This window comes from Schistocerca americana, chromosome X (assembly GCF_021461395.2).
Source record: "Schistocerca americana isolate TAMUIC-IGC-003095 chromosome X, iqSchAmer2.1, whole genome shotgun sequence".
In the NCBI taxonomy this organism is placed as follows: domain Eukaryota; kingdom Metazoa; phylum Arthropoda; class Insecta; order Orthoptera; family Acrididae; genus Schistocerca; species Schistocerca americana.
The window spans coordinates 968203357-968223772 of record NC_060130.1 but is presented as its reverse complement, the minus strand read 5'-3'; the positions used below and the strand labels follow the sequence as shown (position 1 = coordinate 968223772).

General features: G+C 41.7%; 1 protein-coding gene across 2 annotated transcripts in view; it reads left to right on the top strand.

Annotated features, from left to right (window-relative positions):
* The window catches only part of LOC124555714 (vinculin), a 298529-nt gene that overhangs the window by 19138 nt on the left and 258975 nt on the right, over positions 1-20416 (top strand). For both annotated transcript variants that reach the window (XM_047129722.1, XM_047129721.1), the window contains exon 2: positions 13144-13251. In XM_047129722.1, the coding sequence (XP_046985678.1) occupies positions 13144-13251 (108 nt within the window). The remainder of the gene's footprint in view (positions 1-13143; positions 13252-20416) is intronic.

Below are 20416 nucleotides of genomic sequence, written 5' to 3'. Positions count from 1 at the left end.
CTTCTACATGCTCCCCAAAAGCCCCAACACCAACAACCCCATTGTAGCTGAAAGAATTTTGGCATTTATTGACCAACATCTTGAACCAATTGCCCAAACTCTAGCCTCCCATGTGAAAGATACCAACCAATTCCTTCACTGACTCTCCACCATGCCCACCCCTATACCACCTGTATCCCTGTTCATTATTGTTGACGCCATTTCCCTATACACCAACATACCTCATGCCTGTGTTCTTGCCGCAGTTGAACACTGCCCTTCCCAGTGTCCTTCAGTCTCCAAACCCACCACCTGATTCCTCAAACACCTTACTAAATTTATCTTAACACACAACTACTTCTCCTTTGAAGGGAAGGTATACAGACAAACCCGCTGCACAGCCAAATGCACCTGCATGGTACCCTTCTATGCCAACCTGTTTATAGGCCATCTAGTGGAAACCTTCCTAGCCTCCCACAACCCCAAATCCCTGGTCTAGTTCAGGGTCATTGATGATACCTTCATGATCTGGCCTGAGGGCCAATACACCTATCCTCATTCCTTCACACCCTCAACACTTTTTCTTCCATCTGCTTCACCAGTTTGTCCTCAATCTAGCATGCCACCTTCCGTGATGTTGACCCCTTCCTCTCGATGGCTCCATTCTCACCTCTGTCCACATTGAACCCACCAACCCTCAACAAGGCCTGTATTTTGACAGCTGCCATCTCTTCCACACCAAAAAATCCCTCTCACATACGGACAGGCCAGCCAGAAATGGCGTATCTGCAGTGACAAGAAGTCCCTTGGCAAGTATGCTGAAGGTCTTAGAAAGGCCTTCACAGGTTCACAAAACAGATTTCCCTTGCCATATCCCCACACACCCACAACCCTCCCACCACCCTCAATAACCAGCCACTCATGCCCTGAAACAAGGGACATTCTAACCAAGATCCTTTCCAGCCCTCCTAAAGTGGTGTTTCGTCATCCACCCAACCTCCACATCATCCTTATGCCACTGCGAATCACAGCTCCACACCATATGGGTCATATCCCTGTGGAGGATCCAGTTACAAGACCTGCCCAATCCACCCACCCACCACTTCCCATTTCAGTTCTCTCACAGGCTTATCCTACCCCATCAGAGGCAGGGCCACCTATGAAAGCAACCATGTCATATACCAACTTTGCTGCAATCATTTCACAGCTTTTTATATTGCTATGGTGAGCAACCAATTGTCCACCAGGATGAGTGGCTACTGCTGAACTGTGGCCAAGAGCAAAGTAGACCACCCTATGGCACAACATGCAGCAGAACATAACACACTTGATTTTAATGGCACCTTCAAAACCCAGTCCATCAGTATCTTCCCTTCAACCACTAACTTCCCTGAACAGCACAAATGGAATCTACCCTTACAATACATTCTCCACTCTCGAAATTATCCCGGCCTCAACCTACGATAACCTACTGTCCCAACGCCCCACACCCTCCATACAACAGTTTCCACTCCCTCTGTCCTATAAGCTCCTCCTGATTCATGTCACTTCTTTCTCATTGTGCTTGCTCTCTGCCAATGCACCCACCAGTCTTTTCTGCTCACAGGCCTCCTTTCCTCCCTCATAGCCTCCTGATGCTTCTCCTGGCAGCCTTGTCCTGCCCCTGTCTGGTCTCTACATGCTCCATCTGACAGCACGCCCCCCCCCCCCCCCCCCCCCACCTTACTGTGCTTTCTGTCCTCATTTCCTGACCCACTGTCAGTTGCTGCTTTCATTCAATGCAACAGTTTCAGTCTGGCTATAGCAGCCTGAGATAGCAGTCATGTGTGAATGAGGTGTATCTGCTTATGTGAGTGTGGTTTTATTTCCTTTTCTGGAGGAGAATTTGGCAGAAAGCCTAGTGTGTAACAGCCTTTTCTTTGACCTATCTGCAACCCAACGTGTCATATTTACAGTGAGTAAGAGTCTGTCTGTTTTTTAACTGGTGATTGTCCAATCTGGACTTTCCATTGTTTACATTCAGTGTCTCTCTGGCTATATGCATTGTTTTACACTTGTTATGCAGTAGTCTCTGTCCTTTGAAGTTTCTTTACGGTGACTGTATACTATTCAGAGTACCTCCCATTATAAACTGTTCTGCTGGGTAAATATCTATGCAGTGCATCGTCAACTATTCTTTTAAACTTGAGCATAGTTGCTCTACATGCTCCTGTCCTGTGCTGAATGTTTCAAGTTAAGATACGGCTGTACTGCTTTTCTATTTAGTATACTGAATGTATACACTCCTGGAAATTGAAATAAGACCACCGTGAATTCATTGTCCCAGGAAGGGGAAACTTTATTGACACATTCCTGGGGTCAGATACATCACATGATCACACTGACAGAACCACAGGCACATAGACACAGGCAACAGAGCATGCACAATGTCGGCACTAGTACAGTGTATATCCACCTTTCGCAGCAATGCAGGCTGCTATTCTCCCATGGAGACGATCGTAGAGATGCTGGATGTAGTCCTGTGGAACGGCTTGCCATGCCATTTCCACCTGGCACCTCAGTTGGACCAGCGTTCGTGCTGGACGTGCAGACCGCGTGAGACGACGCTTCATACAGTCCCAAACATGCTCAATGGGGGACAGATCCGGAGATCTTGCTGGCCAGGGTAGTTGACTTACACCTTCTAGAGCACGTTGGGTGGCACGGGATACATGCGGACGTGCATTGTCCTGTTGGAACAGCAAGTTCCCTTGCCGGTCTAGGAATGGTAGAACGATGGGTTCGATGATGGTTTGGTCCCCTCGACGATCACCAGTGGTGTACGGCCAGTGTAGGAGATCGCTCCCCACACCATGATGCCGGGTGTTGGCCCTGTGTGTCTCGGTCGTATGCAGTCCTGATTGTGGCGCTCACCTGCACGGCACCAAACACGCATACGACCATCATTGGCACCAAGGCAGAAGCGACTCTCATCGCTGAAGACGACACGTCTCCATTCGTCCCTCCATTCACGCCTGTCGCGACACCACTGGAGGCAGGCTGCACGATGTTGGGGCGTGAGCGGAAGACGGCCTAACGGTGTGCGGGACCGTAGCCCAGCTTCATGGAGACGGTTGCGAATGGTCCTCGCCGATACCCCAGGAGCAACAGTGTCCCTAATTTGCTGGGAAGTGGCGGTGCGGTCCCCTACGGCACTGCGTAGGATCCTACGGTCTTGGCGTGCATCCGTGCGTCGCTGCGGTCCGGTCCCAGGTCGACGGGCACGTGCACCTTCCGCCGACCACTGGCGACAACATCGATGTACTGTGGAGACCTCACGCCCCACGTGTTGAGCAATTCGGCGGTACGTCCACCCGGCCTCCCGCATGCCCACTATACGCCCTCGCTCGAAGTCCGTCAACTGCACATACGGTTCACGTCCACGCTGTCGCGGCATGCTACCAGTGTTAAAGACTGCGATGGAGCTCCGTATGCCACGGCAAACTGGCTGACACTGACGGCGGCGGTGCACAAATTCTGCGCAGCTAGCGCCATTCGACGGCCAACACCGCGGTTCCTGGTGTGTCCGCTGTGCCGTGCGTGTGATCATTGCTTGTACAGCCCTCTCGCAGTGTCCGGAGCAAGTATGGTGGGTCTGAGACACCGGTGTCAATGTGTTCCTTTTTCCATTTCCAGGAGTGTATATCTCTTTGCTTGTTTTAATTCTCCTTTGTACGTCAGTAGTCATTGTTGCCACAACCACATCATGGTCACTGATACCAGTTTCTATGTGGGCATCCTGAAAGAGGTCATGTCTGTTTGTTACCATTAGATCTAATATATTTCCATCATGAATGGTGTTCCCAAATGTCTGTTCTAGGTAATTTTCAGAGAAGGGATTTAGTAATGTTTCACTGGATATCTTGTCATGCCCACCACTAACAAAACTGTAATTTTCCCAACTGATTTTTGGATGATTAAAGTCTCCTTCGATGATTACAGTATGTTTGGGGAACTTGTGTACAAGTAAACTGAGGTTTTTTCTAAAGTTTTTGGTTATATTATGAGTTTAGTTTGGTGGACAATAGGATCCAGTTACCAGTTTATGCCCTCCCCTAATACAAAGTCGTGCCCAAACAATCTCGCATGCAGCTGCAATCTCTAATTGTGTTGGATTTGAGTTTCTTCTCTACTAGGGCAAATACACCAACTCCATTTCTCACTTGACTATCGTTTCGACATACACTTAAATTTTCGTTAGTAGTTTCACTGCTATCAATTCCAACTTTGAACCAGCTTTCTGTGCCAAGTGTTATGTGAGCTTCACTGTTTTTCAGGAATGCTTCAAACTCTGGCATTCTGCCGCAAATGCTTCGGCAGTTAACTATTAGAATTTTAATATTCTTCCCTGTGGGAGTTTTGGGATATCCCTCAGCTGTCATTATTTGGACTGGATGGAGAGTAGCCTAATCTTAAAAAACCCTTGTGTGCACCCCACACACAGTCAGCTACTTGGGTAGCAGCCCAATGTGTACTGCTCACCTGACCCATTTAGTTGGACCCTGTGGTTCTCAACCCTACAAGACAAGTCCAGGAAGTCACAGCCTAGCTTGTCACAGAATCTTTGAAGTCTCTGTTTCAAGCCTTCCACTTGAGTTAGAACGAGGGGGCTACGATCTGTTCTGGGGACAGTGCTACTAATTGTAAATATCGTTAACCTCTGTGATCGAGGTTGGTATTCTCTACCAGTTGCTAGAATGCTACACATGTGACCTCAGAGCCTAGATGACAGTCATTATTATTTCCATCATGTATCACAATCTGCAGTTGGCTGCACCCTGTTCCCTCAGTGGCTGTTGGAAAAGCTTCTTCAACATGTTGAATGTCACCCCCAGGCAAAAACACACTTAGAGCACCTAATGTTCCTTCATCTCCCTTTCTGCCACTTCCCTAGGTGGTACCATTATTCTCCATAGGTTTGAACTGCCTACAATTAATAGACCCTACCCTTTAGCATTTGCCTCCTCTTGAGGCAGCAGGTGTCACCAAAAGAGGTCAAGTGAATCCCACTGGCTCAGTTTCACTGAAAGACAGCACCTTGAACTTGTTAGATTAGGGTATCACTATAACACCCTGTGAGCCCTCCCTGGTTCCTGTCTCTCCTGTATATGATGCCTAGATGTACCATTGACACACCTCTCGCAGTAAAGTGAACGAGTAGTGACAGATCCCACACTTCCTACAAAGGATATAGCATCAACAGGAAAGGATAGCGACTATAATCAACCTCAAAAAGTTTTAGAAAACTAGTAATTTTTACCACAGGTTTTTCTATTGCCTTATCAGAAGGCTCGTTTTGTGTATTTGCTTTAATTTTTATAGAGAATTAATTTGTTTTTACCTCAACAGGTATCAGGCTTAGTTTAAAGTCATTTGTTCACTGTCTCGTAAGACACTGCACTAGCCACAACGCAGCTCCACTGTCAGTGATCTTCTCAAATATTCGCTAAAAAACTTGAAAATAGAGTTAATTTATGATAAATGTAGATAGTATTACTCCTTGTGAAAGGGAAAACTAGATGTAACACAATATGTTCGTTACAATATGTACTACAGTAACTAAATCACAAACACCGATTTACTGTGAACTGATTTATGTGCTGGTCAATGGTAACCTCCAAAAATTCTGAGAAATGTACATTTATTTGCATTGATGTACACTGACATTTGGGGTGATCGATTCTTTGGCAATAACTGTGAATCACAGACACTGATTTGCTATGAAATAAGTTATCAACAACACTTGTAACTTACAAAAACATTACGCTGCCACTTCACTTTCTGGAGAAGGGCATGATCAAAGTACCTGTGGCTGGATCTAATAAAGGAGTAGGTTGCTGAGCCAATTCCAGCTCTTCATCTGCAGCTGCTAGCCTATTACACAAGTCGGTATTACATCCTCTCAATTGTGCCATTTCATTAATCAATGCTTGGTCTGCCTCCTGACTAATGACACCCTGTATTTGAGAATCAGCCATTGTGGAACCTTAATACTGTAACTGCAGGGAATTTTCTAATTTTTCTGTACAAAATCATGGGGCATTTTTATTCAATAATTAAAATAGTTGTACAAATAGAATTAAAGGATCATAACAGGAAAACAACACCTTGATTTAGAGTTGATATTTAATTGACAGTTAATGTAAATAATGCGGGAAATGCAAAAATTGCATTCAACATTATAAAAGCAGAATAAACTTATTCATAATTGTTCCAAATGTTGTACATATTAAAGCAAGATTCCATAAACAAGATTGGGAATAAGATTACAAAATTGCTGGGTTGAGAAGGCATGTGTGTATGTATGTGAGTGAGGCTGGAGAACATGTAAAACCCAGCACCCAATGTTTCAGACAGGAAAATCGCAACCTCTGATGTTCCAGAGCAACAGGAAAATATTTGGTTGGAAAATAGCCTACTCTGTTCCAGAGCAACAGAAAATTATTCAACGCAAAAATCACAATTTCCGACATGGAATCAGAGCAGAAATTGCATCTGATGCAGTAACAGCAAGGTGCGCAAAATTATCTGGAAAGAGCAGAATGGACATGTTCACGTTGTCCACGACTGGAGGGTTAATCTCCAATTCACTCTAAGGAACACAGAATTCACTCACATTCAGGCCTTATGATTCAACACACACTTAACTCTTATATCTTATCATCCATATTAATTATGTGCACTGAGTAGCTACATGCCTGTATCAGTGATAGTTAACACAAACAACTGGTACTGCTACTGCTACTAACTCCATGAAATGCCCTGGAAATTTACATTAACCACATCTCACAGGTTGTAAATAATGCTCCTTTGTATTACCAAGGAACTGCAAAAGATCAGCCAGTTCCCCTGGCTGCACCAACGTAACCCTTCAATCCCCGTGCATCACTCATTTAGACTCCATGTGCTGTACATATGAAACAGGGAAAACATCCACAAAAATGAATAGTGTGCTCACTCACTCCACTGTTTAACAAAACTGTGCAATGTGATTGTGAAGCCGTGCTGCATGGAAGCTGTGCCTGGTGAGGTCCGCTGATATCAAAATACTGCTATAGGAACCCATGGTGAGTGGGGCTGCTATGGTGTAGAGGTGGTGGTTCTGGCAAGGTGTGGTGCGTGGCTAGGAAAACCCCATTGCAAAATATAATATATTTTACGTAGTTTTGAGCTACAATGTTGGAGTGCTGCGATGCTTCTGGATACGCCCTCTCTAGGTGTGTGGTCCACCTGTTGTGCCGTTGACATCGGAAGGTCACGGCAGCAGGATGAACATTTGATGTCTGCATCCTGCTTTGCTGACACTGTTTACCCCACTCAGCAAGCACGTGCCTGAGTTAGCACTATGTGGCCCATAGTGAGCATTGCCCACGATGTGAACATCCACTGACTTCTCGTAGGTATCTATCACTCCCAGGTTAGAAGCTGGCCCTGGTGTGTAAGGATAGCAGCAGTACCACCTTGACTGTGAACCACTGCCCTGCTAGGCAGGAGGTTGCTGCCGTAGTGGTGCCTGGCAATGGATCATCTGTTGTGTTGTTCTAAGTCCGTGGGTGTGGACCAGAACCTTGACCTTGTCTGGTGGAGCTGGCTGCCCAGACTGATGTCGACTGCTGGCTGACACGTAGCATGATGGGGAGTTGTGTGAATTCAATGTCACAGAGGGTGCTGCCAGACTGCACACAGTGCTGCTGGAATCGAATGTATTTATAGTGATTAATAGCATGCTTGTTGTACCACAACATTGCTTCTAGGCACATACAGCTCAACACCTTCATGTCTCAGTGCTGTAGAAATACTCTGCTGGCTGGTTTGTAGCTGCGTGGCCAGTCTGCCATGTCACAATGACTGTGCGGCTTGGCCCTGGTGTGCAAACAGGCTCACTTGTGGAGTTACATGTCAGTACTTCCTCGCCTGCCTGCAGGTCTTGCATATAGCTGCAGTCAAGCTGCTTCTCATCCAGTAATGCTTAAAATTAGTGAGGCATTACAAATCTGATAGGAATTCTTTTATGTCCATAGTTTGGACAATAGTCTGTATTGGACACAGCTAATTAATGTTTCTACAGTTAGTTTGACATTTATTGTAGCCTCACAACAGGGAAGTAAAGTTACACAAAAGATAACAGTGACAGAAATGATCATCAATCTAGTATGAGTGTGGCAAAGCCAAGAGTCTCTCGTGACCTGTGTCATGACATAATCGATGCTGGACAACTCCACGATAGCACTGGGTGCCAGGGAAGGTGCTGGTGGCTTTTGGGTGACGAAGCGGAGCGATATAGCATAGTGCATAGGTGGATGGAGGCCCCAACGGACGGAATGCTGTAGGCAACTGGCACAAGTGGCCTGGAGTGGAGCTGCGACTACAGCTGTCCACTGGAACATTTGTCACAGCTTAAGTATACCACGGCGGAGGAAATTTGATCTGCTCACAGAAGACAGTCACTGATACAAGTGCCACTGTAGTTGGTGCGCACACTTTTGATGGTAGCAGTCCCTAATGGTGCTTGCTAGTGTTGAGACTGTAAGTAGAATGTTTACAGTTAGCATTGAATGCGATAACACAAAGTTTTGGCATGATGTGTAACTGTCTCCGAAGGAGTAGCGCCTGCAGCGTACGGAGCGGCAACCCACAAGGTGCATGCATCATGCCGGAAACAGGAGAGGCCAATGATACAGGGACCTAGCCCTGCATTTACTCCATATTCCATCAATCTCTAGAGTTTTATTCAATTTTAGTGAGTTCACCTGTTTCTCCATGTCACTGACACCTGTATCTGTTTCACTCATCTTTTCTGTGATATGAGAATTAGGATACTGGTGCCAAAATTTATAAGAAGCACAAACAAAATTTGCAAATAATGAAATGGGAATGCACTCTCTCCCTGCCTATGCTATTGATGAGAAGCTTTTTGGGTTTCGAGTCGAGTGGTAGTGTTAAAGTGCCACAACTTTTCAAAATGTTTTCATATTCCTCATATTCTGGTGAGTGTTGAGATATTGTGGATGCTGTAATATCTATGGTAGTGTTTTGACCCCCGTCCACCTGGTTCTGGATGTCCAGCCAGTGGGCGGGGAGGAAGTGTGGTTACTGTGGATGGGGTAGCGGGTGTGCATTCACATCTCTGGGCATTAAGGCTGCACATCGCGAGATGGATGAGGCTGAGCAAGCTCCCATCATATTGCCGTTAACATGGTATTATGTGCTGCATTCAGATGGTATCCTTTGTCCCTGTTGACTAGAATCCCATGAATCAATATTTTAATTGATTCTTTTATGATCCTGTACCCATAGCCAGTTGCTCAGTATAACATCTTATTGGTGTTCTGAAAGGCCAAAGTGTTGTCTTTCTTGATGCATGGTCTGCTATCACTGATTTTTCTGTGTGTCCCAGTCTCACATCTAATGTACTCCTTCCAGCATTTTGAAATACAGAGTTGTATTTGCCCAGTGTATTGTTGGCCACGTTCGCAAGTGATGCTGTAAATCTCAAGTACTTTGTTTAAATTGGTCTTTCACAGAACTAAGCCACTGTTCTGGTTTCAGTAGTGGTCTGAAGACGGTTTTTACATCGGATTGTTCAAACAGGCTCGCAGCTTTGTCTGAGATCAGTCTCAAGTCTCTTTTCTTCTTTCTCCTCCCAGTTTGTTACGTCTTCTCTCTTCGATGCCTTCAGGTAGCATTGTTTGACTGAGAGGCATTCTTCATTGCAACCCCCCCCCCCCCTCTCTATGTACCATATGTACCAGGGTGGTCAGCATTGTTGCCATTGCACTGGATGGTGGCAGCTTTTTGCATGCAGGTAGAGGTCTGTATGAGTCTTCCTACTGTGTACTGAATGCCATCTTCTTTACTGGTATGTCCAAGTTAGGGAGACAACCGTGCTCCTCTACTTGTAGTGGAAGCTATGTTTTGATGGAGGGTGTTAAGGTGGGCCAGAAACTCATCCAGTGCCTATCTGCCAAACTTTCATACCACAACATCACTGTTGACATATGAATCCCATTAGCTCCAGGGGTGGCAAATCTCTGTATGGAATACTGTGAGGAGGTGGCCCTTCATGCCACTCATCAGAAATCCAAACACTTCTTCCACTATGTAGACAATACTTTTGCGGTGTGGGAGCACAGCAGTCAGTCACTGGATGAGTTTCTGGACCAGTCACTGGATGAGTTTCTGGACCACCTTAACAGCATCCATAAAAACATTGTGTTCGCTATGAAAATAGAGGAGACTGGTTGTCTTCACTTAAGTAGAGCATGCATCAAGGAAGACCACACCTTTGACTTTCAAAATACCATTGTGGTAAGCCGAGCAATTGGCTATTGGGACAGCATAATAAAAGAAGCCACTGAAATACAGATTCACTAGAATCTGATCAACAGAGACAAAGGATAGTAGCTCAGAAAAGCATGGATTGCTGCATTAGCAGCAATATGACGAGAGTGAGCCCAGCACTGTCCATCTCGCAAGACTCAGCCTGAATCCCCAGACAAAGATATGAATCAGCACATGCTACTCCCACCGCAGCAACCTCACACACTCTCTGCCCACTGGTCAGACAGTAACCAACTGCCTGGAGCCAGGTGGAGGGGGGCACACGGCTAGTATAAATATTACATCTGCGATATCTCGACACTTCAACAGAAGATTATGAGTATAACGCTCTTTGAAACATCGCAGGACTTTAACACTGCAATCAGGCAGGAAACAGAGAAGTATTTCATCAGCTGACTGTGTAGTACAAACTTTGTGCGGTGCTCACGAACTTTCAAAAATACACAACATATCACAGTCCACACAAGCCTTGACACATTCAGTGAAGGATAATGAAAAAAAGACATGAAAAGTAAAATATTAAAACCAGAATTTTGATACGCGCCTGTGTGGCACAAATGGTCTCACACAAACGAAAAACTGGAATTCAGCTTATAAATATAAATGTACATGTGAAATGCATAGTTTTTTCTTCTACTTGGCTGAATTTACGACACCTTCTACACCAGTGTGTGGCAGATGGGCACTGTTGTGTCAGTTTATCCCATTCAAAATGGCAAAAATTATTTAGTGCCAACAAAGGACATCTTCCACTTTGAGTTGCTAACAAAGTACCAGTCCTCTAGTAGGCCGATGACTGCATCAGAGCATGCTGGAGGTAGACATTTCCATGAGTCTCTTATGAGAATACCAGTCCTCTAGTAGGAGCTTCATGGAAATGTTGACAACTAGCACTCTCTGACAGCCATCAGCCAAGAAGTATTTATGGGTTGCTGATAATGACTAGTTATTCAAAACTGGTTTAGTTATTAAAGAATTTACATAAGCATTGGCGGAAATGAAGTTTATAGTTAAAATTATTGTGTTCACTGATACTCTCTGTCAGTAACATGACAAATATGGATAAACTAAACAAAATGGTTGTCTAAGGTATGGAATAAGTCAAAAATTTGAAATCTCACACTTGATGTATTCAGTAAAAGGCTCATAGAACCAGTTTCAGGCTATTTCTCAATCGTTCCACTCTCGAATAAGAAGTGGGTGAAAAATGAAATGTAGTATAAGCTGTTTCTGTATTAGGTTTGTAGTATCTTCTAAGTGTTCTGCCAGTAAAACACAGTCTTTGGTTAGCCCCTCCCCCCCTCAACAACATATTTTATGGGATGGCTCCAATTTAAGTTGTTTGTAGTTGTAATCTGTAGGTATTTGGTTGAATCAACAACCTTTAAATATTTGTGGTTTATTGTGTGACCAAAGTGTTTTATATATTACTCTTGTTATGTACCTCACACTTTTTATTGTTTAGGACCAGTTGTGACTTTTCACACCATTTAAATATGTTTGTAAAATCATATTGCAATTTGTTTTGATCCACTGATAACATTAGTAGACAGTAAAGGACAGCATCGTCTGCAAACACCCTAAGAGTGCTTCCCAATTAATTCATATCTTTTAGATTTTAGAAGTATCCCAAATATTTTTATTTGTGGGAAATGAGTTTTATGATGATTTGAAGCTGCTATATAGTTATTTGTATGTTTAACTATTTATATTTAACAATTTTACATCATCCACCCAAATAAGTGATACGCCAAAATGTGTTGTATAATACCATTTACAGATTGTCATGGTAAGAGTGATTGTGCCTCAGCTGTGTTATGTATGCAGAGTATCATTTTACCATGACCCTTTTTTACTCTCTTCAGTGAATTAGTGTGCTCCACTCATTGTACAATTTCCACAAATGTTATGACATAACTTTCATCTTGTTTGTGTACTACCTTTAAATGTGTGAAGTGTCTTCCTAAAAAAGATTACCTCACAGCATGAATTCATTATTGTTTTTAATTGATACATACTACTACAGTCCATCTAGTCAGTTTCACTGTACTCACATAGTGAAAAGGTGAAAATTTAACTGAAAAAAGAATAGTAATTTCATTTGGCTCAGTGGTGTGGTGCAGGTCTTTCATTTGTACATCACATTGCTGACTTGTTTGACTCTAACCTACCACAGTTATCCAACTGGGGAAAGTAGACTTCCGTTTAACATGGAATCCAAACCGAATGTCCTTCCTGGTGACTTCTTGCGTCACTGCGAGCTGCTGACTAGGTTAAAACATAGACTGAAAAATCCACGGCCCAACCAGGATTTGATCCTGTGACCTCTTGGTTTCCAGGCACTCATTTTACCACTAGACCACCAGGCCTCACACTGAAAGAATGACGGGTTCCTTTTAAATCTAGGCATTGGCTTAAGATTGTTATCCGTTTATTATTGCATGTATGCAAAGATGTGGTTTCATTGATTTATATTACATAAAGTAGTGTTAGGAAACAAACGTTTCTCACATACTGCAATTTATGTTCCAGAACTGCTGCAAGCAGATGTATTTAGTTCATTGCATTCAAAAATTCTATTTTGTGAATCTCTTGTAGAAGGAATATCTTCTATAGGATGAGAATAATTTTCTATATATGTTCCTAATATCATTCATTTCTTAATAAGACAATTGTTGATGTGTAATGCAGATTAAAATGTTTCACCATACACACTTTAGTGTTTGTTATAAAACTTGCATGTTAGAAATTATTCTTGTATTGTACCTTGAACTATTTTTGCAGGTGTCACGTTTGGTGATCCTTCATGAAGAAGCAGAAGATGGCAATCCTATGCCTGATCTTGAACGGCCTGTAATGGCTGTTAGTCGTGCTGTTGCTAATTTAGTCAAGGTAAAATGTTTTGTTGTTACTCACAGACTGTGGTATATCTAAATATCAAGTGAAAATAATTTGTTTATTTTGATGATGTGACAGTGTCTGTGTATATAACAAAGATGATGTGACTTACCATACGAAAGCGCTGGCAGGTCGATAGACACACAAACAAACAGAATCATACACACAAAATTCTAGCTTTCGCAACAAACGGTTGCTTCATCAGGAAAGAGGAAAGGAGAGGGAAAGATGAAAGGAGAGGGAAAGATGAAAGGATGTGGGTTTTAAGGGAGAGGGTAAGGAGTCATTCCAATCCCGGGAGCGGAAAGACTTACCTTAGGGGGTAAAAAGGACATGTATACACTCGCACACATGCACATATCCATCCGCACATACACAGACACAAGCAGACATTTGTAAAGTCTGTTTCGTATGGTAAGTCACATCATCTTTGTTTTTAAATATATTTTTCCCGCATGGAATGTTTCCCTCTATTTTTTATTTGTGTCTGTATATGTGTGGATGGATATGTGTGTGTGTGCGAGTGTATACCCGTCCTTTTTTCCCCCTAAGGTAAGTCTTTCCGCTCCCGGGATTGGAATGACTCCTTACCCTCTCTCTCCCTTAAAACCCACATCCTTCCGTCTTTCCCTCTCCTTCCCCCTTTCCTGATGAGGCAACAATTTGTTGCGAAAGCTTGAATTTTGTGTGTATGTTTGTGTTTGTTTGTGTGTCTGTCGACCTGCCAGCACTTTCATTTGGTAAGTCACATCATCTTTGTTTTTTTATATATATATATATATATATATATATATATATATATATATATATATATATATATGAAAACTAATGAAAACTATTTTCTGAACTGCTATCTTTATAGCTTCGTCTGTTACAGTGCAAAGAGTTATACAACCTATGGCTCATTGCTACAAGCATACCATTGGGTTTAAAGTTGTCAAAAGGAACTGTTCAAGTCTTTTTCATGTCAGCACCAAATTATCATTAAATTGGTACCTGTTGTAAGGTACTGTATACTCTCATCTTTCATATGTATATTGTAGGTCCTGTGTGATTGATCCGGAGCCAAGATCAAGAGGTTGAAATCACAACAGGAATTTCACTATGTGGGCAGTACTAGCCAAAAGTCATCAGTATTGTGGGGTTTCACAGGCATATGAAACTGTATAGGGATAGCATAATGTGCTTTTAACATTTCATTTTAACAGTACCGTTAAGATGGTTGTATTGGTATTGTGAAATTATCAGTAGTGCTGGCAACATCTCTGTCTTAGTTCGACATCAGTCGTAGAATATGTACAAAATACATACGACAGATTTGCAGCTTATGTTGCAAGCCATACCCTGTGACTTACAATAGGTACTCAATTAATGTTGAAACCATGACTGCCATGTGAGAAAGAGTGTAACATTTTCTTTTGGGTATTTTTAACCTTGTAGTATTCATTTGACTGTGAGTTAGAATTGTTCTGAAAGTACTTTTCTTGTACATCCGAAACTTAATTTAGTGTTGGCTTCGCCCACACAATTCAAGCCGAAAAATTTGTAATTTTGTAGTGAGAGATCATAGTAGATTAACTTTCAAAATTTATTTGCTTACTGTGACTTTCTTGACACCAGATGTATTAAGTGTAGATTTACTACTTAAAAATGACATATGAAAACTTGTGTTGTACTGGGACTCAAACCCAGATTTCCCACTTACCGCAAGCGGTCGCCTGAACCATTTTGGTTATTTGTGCACACTCCTCAAACTGACCTAAATCCATAACCATTTCTGCTATCTATGCGCATGCCAGGACGCAGGTTTAGGTCAGTCCAGGGAGTGTGCACATGTAGCCGAAGTGGTTAAGACAACCACTCATAGCAAGCAGGAAATCTGGGTTCAAGTCACAGTCCGGCACAAATCTCCATATGTGACTGTTGCATAGTCAATCTGTACCTGTTACAGCTGATGTTAAGGAAGTCACAATTAGTGAATAAGTATAAAAAGTATTTTATACTGCTGTGGTTCATCAGCAGTGTATTCTTTCAGACATGCATGAAAATAGTAAATTAACTACACTGTTAGTAGTTAGCAGTGCAGTGATCCACAGTGTACCATCTCCTTTAAGAAATGTATTAACATTAGATTATATAAAACTTAGATTATGTAAAACTGGAAAAACTGTAAAGATGAGTTGCACTGTAAAAAAAAAAAAAAAAAAAAAAAAAAGGAAGAAGAAGAAGAAAAGAAGAAGAAGATGATGAAATAAACAAAGGTGCCTGGCATTCTGCAGAACGAATATCAGGAAGACATATTCCAATCGCCACATAACTGAAGAAGATTTTACAACTTCAACATCATTTGCTCTATGAGTTCAATGGGTTGCAATACATACATATAGTTAAAATATCTTAGTTAGTCAGTCAGTCAGTGCACTACTGTTAGTTTCAACCTATCAGTTTGAGATTGTGGAGGGCTCTGTGAGCAGATGCCACTGCCACACCAGTCTGAAGTGCCAAATCGCACAACGATTTTCTAGAACTTCTTTCCAAGGCCACTCCTAACTTGTCTGGTGTGGCTAAAGCCGATAAGCTACCTGCTGAGAATAGTAAGAACACTACTGTGAAAATTTAAAGAACTGGCATTTGAAGCTGACTGCAGAATGATTCTGCTGCCTCCAACATACATTGCGCTTAAAGACTACAAAGTTAAGATATCAGAAATTATGGCTCATATGGAGGCATATAGCAGTCATTTTTTCCTTGCTCTGTTTGCGAGTGGAACAGGAAAGGAGATAATGGACACATGTGTGGCATTTGGTGCCTGCTTTCTCTGTATTGGTTCTTGGGCACCACAAGACACAGCCTTGCGTCATCTGTAAAGAACTTGTGCTTGAAGAAGATAGTTTCCAGTATATTATTAGAAAATGGAAAAAAATTGCATTATTGTGTATGCAGCTGTATGACATGAGAAGGAAAAGTAAAGCTGTTATTTTAATTTGTGTGAAGCAGTGTAAAGTTCTACTACCCACATCTCAAAAGTAATGGGTGTTTGGCATGAAAATATGACTTATTATGATGGTCAGTGCTTGTGTACCAGTCTGTGCAAATCCTCCCTCAGTGAATAGCCGAACTTCCTTGTAGTGTCGTTGTTTCCTCTTGTTATTGCATCCCATATCCTATTATGCGTAAAATATATCTGTGATTATATAGTTTATTAGTGATTATATTTACAAGAATGTTGTGCCCCATAACATAAAGCAATTTTCATAAGAAACTTAAACATAAAGCAATTTTCATAAGAAACTTATAGTAATGATATGCTAAAGACACTTATCAATGAAAATATTAATCCAAAAATATAAAAGTACAGTTTCATCTTAAAACTATTTATGGTTGTAGCTCTGTGGTAAAGTGCCACATTAATGCTCCAGAGATATCAGGTTGGATCCCGTAATCAGTCCTTGTGGTTTTTCCCTTTCCATTTCTTTTACCTCTTGAAATGTTTGTTAATGTGAAAAATGCTGAGTAGCACTGCAGCTCATAGTCTGTGTTAATCTGTAGATTCCCATATAATGGGCTGGGTATGTCAGTTCAAAGGTTTGTGGAAGTCAGCAGCATACGGTGTCCAGTTTTGTTCTGTGGCATTTACTAAGTAGGCTGTCCAGCAAAGCAGATCTGCAATGTTCATGGTAAATGTAAATGCCACCAATAATCAATTTTAGATCATGAAGCATATATGAGTACTTCAGTAAAATCATGAGAGTCTTATTTTCCCTGCACATTTTCATTTATATATCTATAACTGAGTGTAGTAAATAATTATGGGTACTACTGGTTAGTCTTGAAAGTTATTGTCACAGGAACAAGGATTAAGGACAAAGAAAAGAGGTTCCAGTTGTAGTAGTAAAAACGTCTTAAAATAGTAGGGATGCCAATAACAAATTACTCGTAACAGGGCAGGAGAGACCCATCAAACAACTTCACTTTTAATTTTCGCTGAACCTCTTACATCACAGTAACTTAAAATTTTCTTCAGTTCCTGGGTGCATTGTCACAAAATACTTCAGTCTGCTCTCTTATTACACAGCACCAACACGACAACACAAAACCTCATCAGTGATCTTCCTTGCTCTGACCCTGGACAGCTCCAAATGAGCCTAAAGTATCATCTAGTCTGTAACTCACTCGCTCATCACATTCTTCCTTCACATTCAGTCTAACAATAAAATTGAAAACAAACTGATACAGTACAAAAGTACTTCTGATTATAAATAATATCGAAAATTGCACAAAAAAGCTAGGGCCATAAAACTGAATGCTCATTTCAGTGCTTGAACTCGAGATTTGATCTCCAGAAAGTACTGATATGTTCAAATATCCTGTTCATGTACTGGCCACATACAAAAGAAATCTGTTGTAGAGTAACACAAGTAACTGCATATAAACACAGTGTATTCATTAGTTTAGCCATAGCTAAATGTAGCAATGCTACTTCCCCCTACTCCCCCCCCCCCCCCCCCCCCCCCGCGCGCACACACACACACACACACACACACACACACACACACACACACACACACACACTTGAGTAAACATTAGCTTTGTGACAGATAATAAATTTAACATCCATTTGATCAACACACGATACTCCCCTTCCCCAGGTTTCAACAGTGGTCACATGACAACTCTCACTTCCTAGTAATCAGCATATCCTATATATCTCTATAACATATACAAATAATCACCACATATAAAATTATGAAGACATTAAATCATTAAATACTACTCCCCCACCCCAAATTCCCAATAGACTTTCCAAGTGAAGCAAAGCAATAAAATTTGCAGTCAACCAAACACACAATAAAAAACTGTTAATTATTATTCATTTAGGTTCAGTCTTTACTCAAATATTTCATCACCCTCTCAGCTTTCATGCTGCATCCAGTCACCAGTATTTATTAAACCTAACAGTCTTGTAGACTGAGGAGAAATTATCTATATAGGCATTGGTGTGGGCCATGGTAAAGTTAAAAGAAATCTTTAGCCAATTTATGATATGCAGTATGTAATGCATAAGTAATACAACATTTTTTTTTTTCTCAGACAGAAAAAATGTAGACTTTGCTGTGGGCCATCATGGAATTTTCCCACTCATCATGGAATATTCCCTATTCAGCCCCTATAGTTTCATGAAGTTCCACTAGGGGTGGCACAATGCGTGGCCTTCAAAATGGTGTCTGTAATGGAGGTGCATTTCATGCAGAGAGCTGTCATTGAGTTCCTTTTGATCAAAAACCAGAGCTTTGCCGTTATTCGTAGGTGCCTGGCAGTGAACAAAAGCACAGTGAGTCGTTGGGCATGGTGTTTGTCATCATCACATCAAGGTTGTGCAAACCTGTCTAGTCTCTCACATGCCGAATGGCACACAGTTGTGACTTCTGCAATGTTGGAATGTGCAGACACTCTCATTCGAGGTGATCAATGGATCACAGTGAAATACCTTGCTGCTCAAGTGGACATCTGTTGTTAGTGCTGACACATTTGTACACCAGTTGGGGTACTCTAAGGCGTATGCCTGCTGGGTTCATCTCTGCCTAACAGAATACCATAAAGAGCAACAAAGGACCATCTGTGCAGAATTTCTTGCATGTTACAGGGATGATCATGGCAATTTTTTGTCGAATGTTGTCACAGGTGAAGAAACATGGGTTCACCACTTCAAACTGGAAACAAAACAGCACTCCATGGAGTGGTCCCACACCACCTCTCCTCCAAAGAAAAAATTCAAAGCTGCACCATCATCCAGTAATGTTATGGTGATGCTCTTCTGAGACTCTGAAGGGGTTATTCTGTTTGATGTCCTGCCTCATTTGGGAATGATCAACTTGCAAGTGTGTTGTGCTACCCTCAGGAAATTGAAGAAACGACTTTGGAGTGTTCATCGCCACAAAAAATTCAAATGAACTTCCCCTCCTCCATGATAATGCAAAGCCTCACTGAAGTCTGCCGACCCAAGAGGACCTCACAAAACTTCATTGAACTGTTCTTCCTTATCCACACTACAGCATAGAACTTTCCCCTACCAACTTCCATCTGTTTGACCCAATGAAGGATGCAATCCATGGGTAGCACTAAGTGGATTATGGGGAGGTTATTGATTCAGCAAGACATTGGCTTGAACTTCGACCAGTAGGGTGGTACCATGTGGGCATACAGGCCGTCACAGTAAGGCGGTGTAGGGCTCTAACATGGACTGGAGATTATGTTGAAAAATAGGGTTTTGTAGCCAAAAGAGAGGGGAATAATACGGTGTATTGAAATCCTGAATAAAACCAATCTTCTATTTATTGAATACCCCTCATGTATGACTGATGAAAAATACTTTTTTTTTTAAATTCTAACTGAACCTTGATCCTCAGTGTCGAACTTGGCCTTTGTTTTCTTCTTCTTATTCCTTTTTCCCATGACTTGCCTAATTAGGCATTCATACTAACGAGTAATTGAGAATTTCTTAAAACTTTTCCTTTTAAATTACTGGCTGTGTGGTAGCTATCCTAGTTTCCTTCTTCAGTGGCTCCGTTTCACATCACCATCAAATAGTTTCTTATAAGTCTGCTTTTATTACCTATTCTGTCTGTCTTTGTGTAGTAACTCACAGGCAAACTTGAATTTATTGACTTTCCAATAATCTGCTGACACAGATGCAAACTCTTCCCAGTCCCTCTGACTGTAATCTTCATAAGCAAGCTTACCCCTGCCTGTGTTTTTATATCATTCCTGCATCATATTATTCATTACATCTGAATCTCCCAGTTCCATTATTTCATCAGTATCGGCCATCTCACTCAATGTTTTCTATCAATTTCTGTTACAGCATGTAATCCCCTTAGTTTCACAGTTTCAAATTTCATTTTCCCATCTGCTGCATCTGATTGCATCATTTAAAATGTGTCTGCTTCATTAACATTTTTCACTACTATAAAACGTCATCAATAACTACAGAACTTTCTGCATCCCAGTAAACTCCAACATTTCTACGACTCACTTTAGTATTATCACAAATGAAATTATCGACAGCACTAATCATAAAATCAGTAACATTGTCATAATAAATATCTTTTACCTGTTGAACCATATAATTTTGACCCAAATCAGTGAACACTTCAGTAAC